The sequence below is a fragment of the Pristiophorus japonicus genome, chromosome 11, assembly GCF_044704955.1.
Source record: "Pristiophorus japonicus isolate sPriJap1 chromosome 11, sPriJap1.hap1, whole genome shotgun sequence".
Classification (NCBI taxonomy): domain Eukaryota; kingdom Metazoa; phylum Chordata; class Chondrichthyes; family Pristiophoridae; genus Pristiophorus; species Pristiophorus japonicus.
Window position 1 is genome coordinate 210,141,856 of NC_091987.1, and position 12,331 is coordinate 210,154,186.

A 12,331-nucleotide genomic window follows, 5' to 3' on the forward strand; every position below is an offset into this window, starting at 1 on the left:
CCACTTGGTTTGGAGATGCAGTCCTGACTTCGCAACTATCATTGACTACCAGGCTAAGAGAGAAGAAAAGACAGAGATAGTACATTTGAACCTTTTCACATTGGATTGTCCTAGACGACACCAACAACAACTTATATTTAAACAGCGCCTGTAATGTAGTTAAACATCCCAAGCCACTTCACAGGAGTGTTATAAAACAAAATTTGCCACCGAGCCACTTAATGAGAAATTAGGGCAAATGACCAAAAACTTGGTCAAAGAGGTCGGTTTTAAAGAGGAAATACGAGTAGAGAGTCAGAGAGGCTTAGGGAGGGAATTCCAGAGCTCAGGGCCTTGGCTGCAGAAGGCACGGCCACCAATGGTTGAGCAATTAAAATCAGTAATGCTCAAGAGGCCAGAATTAGAGGAGCGCAGACATCTCAGGAGGGAATTTGGGGCTGGAGAAGATTACAGAGATAGGGAGGGGCGAGGCCATGGAGGGGTTTGAAGATAGGGAGGGACCAATATCTTTTATTGGTCACTAGTCAGTCTATTTATTGTTTCATCATTCATCTGTTGGATTCTTTCCTCATTATGGATAGCATTCATAGTTAATTGCAATTTACAATTTTAAAGGCAAAATAAATTCAGCCTTCTGCATAAACCGAAGTTTCCATTACCCCGAACGTGGTAGAGCTTCTCAGAGAACTCTTCATCAGTCCCCCAGTAGTTCCAGATGGATTGCCCAATGAACCATAGAGTGTACTTGCTGGGAACTCTCCAAGGCCACGTAGGGGAGCAAGGCCTCCTTCAGGTGCCAGAACAAGAGACGGTGGTAAACTTAGTGCCTGAGAAAGACAGATGTAGAAACATGGGTCACAATGCTGCAACAATTTTAATAGCACAAAATTGACTTGTGGCGACTTATAAAAGAGTCTACTTTGTGAAGTATACTTCCTGGTAAACATGCATTCAAGCGAGAATGTTGTGAAAAGAAATGGTACCCCCCACCCCCCCCTCCTCCACTGACTTCAACGGAAGATGTGTGTGTTAAGCCTGTAACAACCAGCGAGAGGCTTTTTCCCTCCCGCTTAAATTTCCCCCAACTTTGCTTGAAGGTGCTAGTTTTTGCTGGGATACGATTCCAAGAGTGCAGGCAGACAGCTTTCCAAGAACCCACCAGAGTAGCCATTATTCATTGGGAGCCTAGACAGTGGATGTTAGCAGGCTATTCAGCCACACTGGAAATCACAGCAGAGCCTGCTCCTGCCTTTAAGGGTGCATTTATACTGTAACTTCAGCACTGAAGTAGAATTCTGAAATTGGGTTCTGGCCTGAGGACTGAGTGGGAAACCAGCAGAGCAGTTAGTCTCAGATTGCTTCGATTTGAAACTGCATGGGCTACAACACTAGCGCGGTATCAAATCAAGTTTGAGTGCTTGAGGGGTGTGTTGGACCTGCTGGACACTTTTCTGAAGCTATCCATTGCTTATTTAGTGTTTGTGTATCCCTGCCAATACCCTCAATCAATGTTCCCTCTAAGCTGGGTGGGCGCGCAGCAGTGAGAACCAGCTTGTCCCTTGATCCAGAAATTCCAGCCTCCCGGGTCTGTAGAGTGCGTACGGATCCGGGAAGGCATTGCAAAAGCCGGTTTTCAGTGCACAATGTACATGTGCTGAAAACCCGCTTTTCCGATCTGTCAAGCTGGAGTTTGACAGATCCTCCGCATCTCCACATCCAGGACATTTGCATGGGCAAGACTGCGGTATTAACCTATATCTTGCCCAGCAGATGTCAGGAAAACGCTAGCGCCTGATAAAAGCAGATGCATAGCCTACTTTTACAGGCGTAAGAATTTTAAAATACACAAAAACATAAAATAAAAATTTAAAAACAGTTAAAAACCCTCCCCACTGCAGTAAGTTTATTTTAAACCATAATTAAAAAAATGTTTTTAAAAAATCAAATTTTTTTTTTATAATACACAAATTAATAAAAATATGTGGTGTATTTTTTCTATTTTTTTATTTATGTTTTGGGCGTTTGGAGGGGGGCGTTCTCAATCATAATAATGGGCACTCCAACTGACGGAGTTCCCATTATTTTGAATGAGAACATACTTTACCTGGATTGGCTGCCCAGAGCCATGTGACTGCAGCTCCAGTCCTGCACACGTCCTGACATGCACGCGCTGCGACACGCAGTCAGTGGAGACCTCAGGTCTGGGATCGCTTGTGGGCGCAGCAGCTTCAGGTAAATGCACTTTCCCCCCCTAGAATCCAGTCGAACGTACGCGGGAAGGAGAAACCAGGATTTCAGGGCCATAGTTGTTTGCCGTGCAGGCGCTGAAATTTAAAGGGACCACACACTAGAAGAAACAGGCCGCGGAAAACAAAGCACAGCTTACAGCGAACGTTGCTCCTCCAGAGCTTTAAGCACACTTGCACAGAGTCTATCCTGATTCCCACTGTCTGAATCGCAGCCCAACAGTATACACAAGGTATGCTGGCTGTAAAGGCACACAGTAACTACCGATCTGCAATCAGTAGCTACCGTATAATTGATAAAACCTAAATGTTAGCTCATCTGTTCTCTCCATTGGCCTGCTGAGTGTTTCCAGTATTTTTTTGCTTTTGTTTTGGATTTCTGGCATCTGCAATTTTTTTGTGGTTTCACAACTTTTTATTATGAAATGGAAAACTGCCAGCAAAAACTGAAATACGTGTATAAATAAGCACCGTTTTTGCTTTCAATGTGTAGTTATGTAGTCCATACGTAGGATGTACTCATGCGACAGATTAATGGCCTCAATTTTTAATCTTTGCGAATGTTAATCTGCTAATTGATCGCCGAAATAGGTCATTTCAACACCTCATTATTCACAAATGGATAGTCAGGTGTGCTGGTACAAAAACTTCTTTTGTGGTGCTTCAGATCTGCACTTTTTCCAAGTCTGCTTCAATGCCTCTCTTACAGCCTGCACAATTAGATACTCATGCTACTCATTTGGTGGGGAACTCCAGGCCTCACCTCACAGCTCAATGAAGATTTAGGGCTGGATTTTCCGCTGCTGTTTGCCTCTGTTTTTGCCCCGGAGCGGCGGTAATGAGTTCTACGGAGCAGGCGGCTAGCTTCCTGCGCCCCGCCGGGGTTTTCGGGGCCAGTTTCAGCGGGGTGTAGAGCACTGCCGCCCAGAGGAGGCAAGCAGGGTGCAACGGCCCTGTTGGGGCAATGGCTTGACTTTTAACTCCCGCCTGACCCATAGCGCCGCCCAGCGCGCCCTGGTGGGAACGCCTGTGAAAGCTGTAGTGGCAGCAGTGAGGTAAGTAATGTTGCAGGTAAGTGTGACTTTGTAATATGTTTTTTGCGATTTATGTTGTGGTGGCGTGGGCTATGTATTGGGAATGTTTTTGTGGGTTTTTTTCAGGTTTTTTTTCTCTCTCCCCAGACCTCTCTGAGCGCTCCCAGGCCGGCTCTTTAGCTCAGGATTTTCGCATGCTCAGCCGGCCTAGCAACCTAAGAGAGGTATGCAACGCCTCGCGTACCACTCCGCCCCACACTCAGGACCCAGCTGCCCAAATTTGCTGACTGAGGCGCAAACTTTTTCCAGGCGATTTCAGGACCGCCCCGCTATAGTTAATGCCCCAAAATCCTAAAAGCCGAAAATCCATGTTGAGTATGGAGAAAGAGTCAGACTGAACTCTGTGAGCTCAAAGTAAAGTGTGACCGTAGTCTTTTATTGCAGGTCTCCAGAGTGCCTCTCCAACCTGTGAAGCATTCTTAAATACCTGTGCTCCCAAGGGATTATGAGATCCCTTGGGACTCCAGGGACTGAGCCCTCTGGTGGCTGTACAGAGTAAATACAAGTCCACATATATAACAACATTCCACCTCCCTTCTTGCCCTGGTTGATCGTCTCGGTGTGAAAGCTGGTGTTGTTGAATCATTTGTTGGGCCCTCATTGGGCTGCTGTGCAGCTGGCCTTGCTGGGCTGCCTGGTGTGTTGGGCACTGCAGGGCTGCTGTGGATGATGGGTTTTGCTTTGTGGTCAACCGTGGTGTCAGTTGCCACTGGTGTGTGTGTTGGGGGATCAAAAAAGGTAGGGTTGCTCAGGGTAATCTGTGAATCTGAGTTTGATTTGGTCCAAGTGTTTCCAGTGAATGAGTCCATTTGAAAGTTTGACCCGAAACATTCCTGCTCCCCTCTTTGGCCACGACAGTGTCGGGAAGCCACTTGGGACCTTGTCCATAATTTCATACAAATACAGGATCATTGACTTCAATCTCGCGTGACACATTTGCGCTATCATGGTATGCACTTTGTTGAAGCCGCCTGCTCTCTACCTGTTCATGTAGATCAGGGTGAACTAACGAGAGCCTTGTCTTAAGTGCTCCTTTCATGAGCAGTTCAGCAGGTGGGAGTGGGGTCTCGTGGAGTAGCTAAGCAGGACTCGGGATAGAAGAGTCTGCAGTGAGCCTTCAGTTACCCTCTTCAAGCCTTGCTTGATGGTTTGCACTGTTCTCTCTGCCTGACCATTGGGCGCTGGTTTAAACGGGGCAGATGTGACATGTTTGATCCCGTTACGGATCATGAATTCTTTGAACTCAGCACTGGTAAAACATGGCCCGTTGTCGCTCACCAGGACATCGGGTAAGCCGTGTGTGGCATACATGGCTCGCAGGCTTTCAGCGGTGGCAGCGGACGTGCTAGCCGACATTATCTAACATTCAATCCACTTGGAGTACGCATCTACAGCCACAAGGAACATTTTACCCAAGAATGGGCTTGCATAGTCGACGTGTACCCAAGACGACAGTTTGGAGGGCCAAGACCATAAACTTAGCGGTGTCTCCTTGGGTACATTGCTTAACTGAGATCATGTATTACATCTGTGAATGCAGGACTCTAAGTCCGCATCGATACCGGGCCACCACACGTGGGATTTGGCTATCGCTTTCATCATTACGATGCTTGGGTGGGTACTGTGGAGGTCATTGATGAAGGTGTCTCTGCCCTTCTTGGGGACCACTACTCGATTGCCCCACAGAAGGCAGTCTGCCGATATAGACATTTCAACTTTGTGCCGCTGGAACGGCTTTATCTCTTCCTGCATTTCCACTGAGACACTGGACCAGCTCCCGTGAAGCACACAGCTTTTGACTAGAGATAATAAGGGGTCCTGGCTTGTCCAGGTTTTGATCTGCCGGGCAGTGACGGGTGATTGCTCACTCTCAAATGCTTCCATAACCATGGTTAGATCTGCGGGCTGCGCCATTTCCACCCCCGTGGTGGGCAATGGCAGTCTACTGAGAGCATCAGCGCAGTTTTCTGTGCCTGGCCTGTGGCAGATGGCGTAGCTGTAGTGGACAACGTGAGCGCCCATCTCAGGATGCCGGCCGACGCGTTGGTATTTATCCCTTTACTCTCGGAAAACAGGGATGTAAGTGGCTTAGGGTCAGTTTCCAATTAGAATTTTAGCCAAAACAGGTATTAATGCATTTTCTTTACCTCACAGACACACGCTAATGCTTCTTTTTCAATCATGCTGTCGGTCTCTCGGCCTTAGACAGACTCCTGGATGCATAGACAACTGGTTACAGTTTCCCGAAATCATTAGCTTATTGTAATACACACCTGACGATGCATCATATGCTAGCACCAAACGTTTACATGGATCATACAACACAAGCAATTTGTTTGAGCATAACAACTTTCTCGCTTTAACAAAGGCATTTTCTTTGCTTTTGCCCCAAACACATTCGCCCCTTTTTCGTAGTAAGACATGCAGTGGTTCTAGCAGGGTGCTGAGACCCGGTAAGAAGTTACTAAAGTAGTTCAAGAGTCCCAGAAACGACCGCAGCTCAGTCACGTTCTGTGGCCTCGGTGCGTTCTCGATTGCCTCCGTCTTCGCGTTGGTGGGCCTGATGCCGTCCGCCGCAATCCTCCTTCCCAGGAACTCCACTTCAGGCGCCAGGAAAACGCACTTCGAGCGTTTTAACCTGAGCCCCACGCGGTTGAGTCGACTAAGAACCTCCTCCGGGTTCTGCAGGTGTGCCGACCTGTGACCAAGATGTCGTCCTGGAAGACCATGGCGTGCGGGACCGACTTCAGTAAACTTTCCATGTTACTCTGGAATATCGCCGCCGCTGATCAGGTTCCAAACGGGCATCTGGTATAAACAAAAAGACCTTTGTGCGTGTTGATGCAGGTGAATGCCTTCGATGATTCCTCCAGTTCCTGCGTCATGTAGGCTGAAGTCAGATCCAGCTTCGTGAACGTCTTTCCTCCCGCCAACATTGCAAAGAGTCATCGGCTTTTGGTAGTAGGTATTGGTAATGTAGGGAAAAAATATAGATAGTTACTTTGTAATTGCCACAGATTCTGACGGTGCTGTCTCCCTTGAGGACTGGGACAATAGGACTGGCCCACTTGCTGAACTCGATTGATGAAATGATAGCCTCTCGTTGCAGCTGGTCGAGCTCGATCTCTACCCTTTCTCTCATGTACGGTACTGCTCTCGCCTTGTGATGGATGGGTCGCGCCCCCGGAATTAGGTGGATCTGCACTTTTGCTCCTTGGAATTTCCTGATGCCTGGTTTGAACAGCGAAGGAAATTTGTTTAAGACCTGGGCACATGAAGTGTCATCAGAGGGCAATAGCACTCGGTCATCATCCCAGTTCCAATGTATCTTTGCCAGCCAGCTCCTGCCGAGCAGCGTGGGACCATCGCACGGTACCACCCAGAGTGGTAGCTTGTGCACCGCTCCATCGTAGGAGACCTTTACGGTAGCACTGCCGATTACAGGAATCAGTTCTTTAGTGTAAGTTGTTAGTCTTGTGCGAACTGGAGTTAAGACTGGCCTTGAGGCCTTGTTGCACCACAACCTTTCGAAAGTCTTTTTGGCTACGATGGACAGGTTCGCGCCTGTGTCCAGCTCCATTGACATCGGGAGTCCATTTAGTTCAACATTCAGCATTTTCAGGGGACAATTCGTGGTGAATGCGTGCACCCCATGTACCTCTGCCTCCTCTATCTGAGGCTCTGGTTCATAGTGATCCTCCGTGGATCTGTCCTCCTCTGCAACGTGGTGGTTTGCAGGTTTAACAGCTCGCCTGCACACTCGTTGGAGGTGTCCTATTGTTCCACAGCCCTTGCAAACATATCCTTTGAATCGGCATGAGTGGAAACGATGATCACCCCTGCAGCGCCAACAAGGTGTTAATGGCCTTGCATTCATCACCCTTGATGGTGGACTCAGACATCTGAGGACGTGTAGCTGCAGGTATGTGTGACTCGCCCTGTACGTTACGATTCGAAAACATCACCACTTTGTTCACAGTATTTGTTGCAGCACTTGCGTGCTGAGAGATTTGCTTAGTATTGTCACTGGTGGCAATGAACGCCTGGGCTATCGCTATGGTCTTACTCAAGGTTGGGGTCTCTACAGTCAAAAGCTTGCAAGGTATGGTTTCGTGGCCAATGCCAACTACGAAAAAGTCTGAGCATGTGCTCCAAATGTCCTTCAAATTCGCAATGTCCTGCAAGGTGTCTCAGCTCGGCGACATAACTCGCCACTTCCTGGCCTTCAGACAGTCTGTAGGTGTAGAACCTGTACCTCGCCATCAGAACACTTTCCTTCGGGTTCAAATGCTCTCGGACCAGTGTGCACAAATCGTCGTACGATTTCGCCGTGGGTTTCGCTGGAGTGAGCAGATTCTTCATGAGGCCACACGTTGGTGCCCCACAGACGGTGAGCAGGATCGCTCTACGTTTGGCAGGGCCCTCTTCCCCATCTAGCTCGTCGGCCACGAAGTATTGGTCGAGTCACTCCACAAAAGTTTCGCAACCATTTCCCTCAGAAAATTTCTCCAGGATGCCCACTGATCTCTGCATCTTTGGGTTCGCTATCTGTATCTCGTCGCCAGTTGTTGAGTATGGAGAAATGAACACTATGAGCTCAAAGTAAAGTGTGACCGTAGTCTTTTATTGCAGGTCTCCAGAGTGCCTCTCCAACCTGTGAAGCCTTCTTAAATACCTGTGCTCCCAAGGGATTATGGGATCCCTTGGGACTCCGGGGAATGAGCCCTCTGGTGGCTGTACAGAGTAAATACAAGTCCACATATATAACAATCCAGCCCTTAGAATTCATTATGTGGATATAAACCAATGTCCTACTAGATTTGCCCCACCACATTGGAACATCAATTTGCAAGCTAACAAATCAGTACTTGCCAATTTATTCCTATGCCCACCACCTCCCCTCGCCACCCAGAGACATTGGCTTCTTGCTGGGTAACATCCCAATTGCACCAGGTTGCATTTGGTATCTTGTCCCAGTGGCCATTCTTCATCTGGAGCTTCGACAACAAGCATCAGCAGGCTATTCAAATACGAGGAGAAGGGGAGTCAGAGCTCGACCTGCTGAGCTCTTGTCTAACGTACACAGGTGCTCAATGGATAGCAGTCAGCAGCAGAATTGCTGCTTGATTTCCCTCTCCCTAATCTAGAGGTGCTGAGGCTAATTGCAGTCCCTCTTACCATTGCCTCATCACAGACAGGGACGGAACTTGAGGCTTTTGTGCTCTGTAGGGCTCAGTCACGTACTGGATTAACTTGCTTCGTCATTGGGGAAGCCAAACCAGGATTTTCTAAGTAGGTTGATGCATTGCAGCATATTTAACAAGTACTCTTCATAAGTATATAACCCAGATAAATGCATACAAAGTTGTGTGGAGAGGGATGGAGTTTGACGGTCTGATCATTAATTACAAGGGTAGGCAATATATTACTCAGAGCTGAACATTCGATCAATCCATTAAAATACTGCAGTACGATATTTCTTGTGGCAGACTTTTTCAAATTTGTCTTATATATTATACATTGAACAGTGTCATTTCACATTAATTTATTGCATATTAAGTTCCTGCAATCTTGCAGTACTAATACTGCAAATTTAATCTGCACATTAGGATGTGATTATGAGTCGGCTAAATGAAGCTGGACGTTGATGTTGGCATAACAACTGCCAGTAGTGGAGAAACACCAGTTGAAAACATCTCTCCCTTCAACAATAAAGGGTTAGACTTCATTTTATTATTCAAAAGAACAATGCTGCTGTATTAAATATGTGGAAGTTCAACCTCTGATTGGAGTTAGCTTTCCATCGAGAAGGACAAGGGCAGCAGGTGCATGGGAACACCATCACCTCCAAGTTCCTCTTCCAAGTCACACACTATCCTGACATGGAAATGTATCGCCGTTCCTTCATAGTCGCTGGAACAAAATCCTGGAACCCCCTCCCCAACAGCACTGTGGGAGTACCTTCACCACATGGACTGCAGCGGTTCAAGGAGGCGACTCACCACCACCTTCTCAAGGGCAATTAGGGATGGGCAATAAATGTTGGCTTTCAGCGACGCCCATATCGCAGGAACGATTAAAAAAGCTGGCCTCAATCATGGGAGGTGGCAATAGGGGCATTGCAACTGGCCTCACCTTTGGGTTGGTGCGGGATGATGTTCCAATCCTAATCATTATTCAGTATTCACAACTGGAAAGTGCAGCGTTGGCGGAGTGTAGGATCAGGTTCGGCTGTCGTGCCTTTGTGGGTGGAATAGTCAAATGACATTCACTGTCTGGGCTTACATATGAAAGAAAGGCAACTTGGTCGAGGAACTGTTCCCCAGCAGTGAGCAGTGAGCACCTTCAAGGGAGAAAATGTGGAGTAAAAAGTGAAGTCCAGCGAATTATCACAGGCCAAGGTACTCGGATGTTAGGGAGGACCGGATAGATCTTGAACTCTCGAATACAGGCGGCCGCCTAGGTATTACCAAGCATGGAAGCCACCACCCGGGTAGAGGTGAAACTGAGGTAATATCGTGAGGTTGAAGTTAGTCTCCCTTCAATCATCCATTGGTGTTTTCGGGGCTTTATTACAAGTTATAAAGACACTCTTTAAAACCTACCTCTTTGACCAAGTTTTTGGTCATCTGCCCGAATTTCTCCTTGTATGCCTCTGTCAAATATTGTTTTATAATGCTTCTGTGAAGCGCCTTCGGATGTTTTTATTGTGTTCCTAACACAGGTGAGACTGCACACAGTGAGGTTAAAGTAACAGTGGCCTCAGTCTTTATTAAGACACTCCAGAGTGAGGAACAGGCCTTCGGGGCCGGCTTATATACAGTGCTCCCAAGAGATGCTGGCATCCCTTGGGACTTCAGGGGATGCGCTCCCTGGTGGCGGAACATGGGAGTACATGCTTTACAGATACACAACATCACTCCCCCCCCCCCCCCAAAATCAAAGTGAAAACCATTTACAAGGTGAGGCGGTCGGGAGCCTTTCTTTCCCTGGTGGACCGCCTCGGTACGAATGTCTGTTCTCGTGTTTTGGCTGTGCCCTTGCTGGGCTGACATGTTGTCGGCCCTGCAGGGCTGCTGGGTGAGCCTGGCCTTGCTGGGTTGTTGGGCGTGATGGGTTCGATCTCCTGGTCCGGCGTGGTGTCATTGATCCTTTGGGTGTGGGTTGTGGGCTCGAAAAAGGTGGTGTCTGCTGTGGGTTGTTCAGGGCAGTCTGTGAACCGCAGACTCATTTGGTCCAGGTGCTTTCTGCAAATTTGTCCATTGTCTAGCTTGACTGCAAATACCCTACTCCCTTCTTTAGCTATCACCGTGCCCGCGATCCCCTTGGGACCATGTCCATAGTTCAGCACATACACAGGGTCATTCAGATCAATTTCCCGTGACACAATGGCGTGACCATCGTTTATATTTTGTTACTGCCGCCTGCTCTCTACTTGATCATGCAGGTTGGGGTGAACCAGCGAGAGTCTGGTTTTAAATGTCCTTTTCATGAGTAGCTCACCCCTGTGAGCGAGTGGGGTCTCGTGCAGTAGCTGAGCAGTACTCGGGACAGGCGGGTTTGGAATGAGCATTCTGTGACTCGTTTAAGGCTCTGTTTGATTGTTTGTACTGCCCACTCTGCCTGCCCATCATTGGAGGTTGGTTTAAACGGGGCCGAGGTGACATGTTTGATCCCATTGTGGGTCATGAATTCTTTTAATTCGGCACTGGTGAAACATGGCCCGTTGTCACTGACCAGGAGGTCAGGCAGGCCGTGGGTGGCAAACATGGCTCTTGGGCTTTCAATGGTGGCGGTGGCGGTGCTTCCCGATATTATTTCACATTCAATCCATTTTGAAAATGCATCCATCACCACCAGGAACATTTTACCGAGAAATGGGCCCGCATAGTCGACATGGATCCTTGACCATGGTCTGGAGGGCCAGGACCACAAACTTAGTGGTGCCTCTCTGGGCGCTTTGCTCAACTGAGCACACACGCTGCATTGCCGTACACAGGACTTTAAGTCAGAGTCGATACCGGGCCACCGATACCGATACACGTGGGATCTGGCCAACGCGTTCATCATTACTATACCCGGGTGTGTTCTGCGGAGATCCGAGGTGAACGTCTCCCTGACCTTTTTGGGTAGCACTACACGGTTACCCCACAACAGGCAGTCTGCCTGAATGGACAGCTCGTCCTTTCGCCGCTGGAACGGCTTGATTAACTCTTGCATTTCAATGGGGATGCTGGCCCAGCTCCCATGCAGTACACAGTTTTTTTTACTAGGGACAGCAGAGGATCTTGGCTGTTCCAAGTCCTAATCTGGCGGGCCGTGACAGGTGATTTATCATTTTCAAATGCTTCAATGACCATCAAAAAGTCTGCGGACTGCGCCACCATCAACAAGTTTGCAGGCTGCGCCATTTCCACCTCCGTGGTGGGCAATGGTAGCCGACTGAGAGCATCCGCACAGTTCTCGGTGCCTGGCCTGTGGCGGATGGTATAGTTATACGCTGATAGCGCGAGTGCCCACCTTTGTATGTGGGCTGAGGCATTAGTATTTATCCCCTTATTTTCAGCGAACAGGAATATGAGGGGCTTGTGAGCGGTTTCCAGCTCAAATTTGAGCCCAAACAGGTACTGATGCATTTTCTTTACCCCGAACACACACGCTAATGCCTCTTTCTCAATCATGCTGTGGGCCCTCTCGGCCTTAGACAAGCTCCTGGAGGCATAGGCGACAGGTTGCAACTTCGCCGCAACATTAGCTTGTTGTAATACACACCCGACTCCGTACGACAACGCATCACATGCTAGCACAAGTCTTTTACACGGGTTATACAATACAAGCAGCTTGTTGGAGCATAAAATGTTTCTGGCTTTCTCAAAAGCAATGACTTGGTTTTTTCCCCATACCCAGTTCTCACCTTTACGCAACAACACATGTACGGGCTCTAAGAGGGTGCTTAACCCCGATAGGAAGTTACCAAAATAGTTGAGGAGT

The 12,331-nt window shown here is 48.2% G+C and overlaps 1 protein-coding gene across 8 annotated transcripts in view; it reads right to left on the minus strand.

Moving 5' to 3' along the window:
* The window catches only part of LOC139276457 (centrosomal protein of 164 kDa-like), a 209,885-nt gene that overhangs the window by 104,398 nt on the left and 93,156 nt on the right, over window positions 1–12,331 (minus strand). For all 8 annotated transcript variants that reach the window (XM_070894480.1, XM_070894479.1, XM_070894476.1 and 5 more), the window contains one exon: window positions 660–827. In XM_070894480.1, the coding sequence (XP_070750581.1) occupies window positions 660–827 (168 nt within the window). The remainder of the gene's footprint in view (window positions 1–659; window positions 828–12,331) is intronic.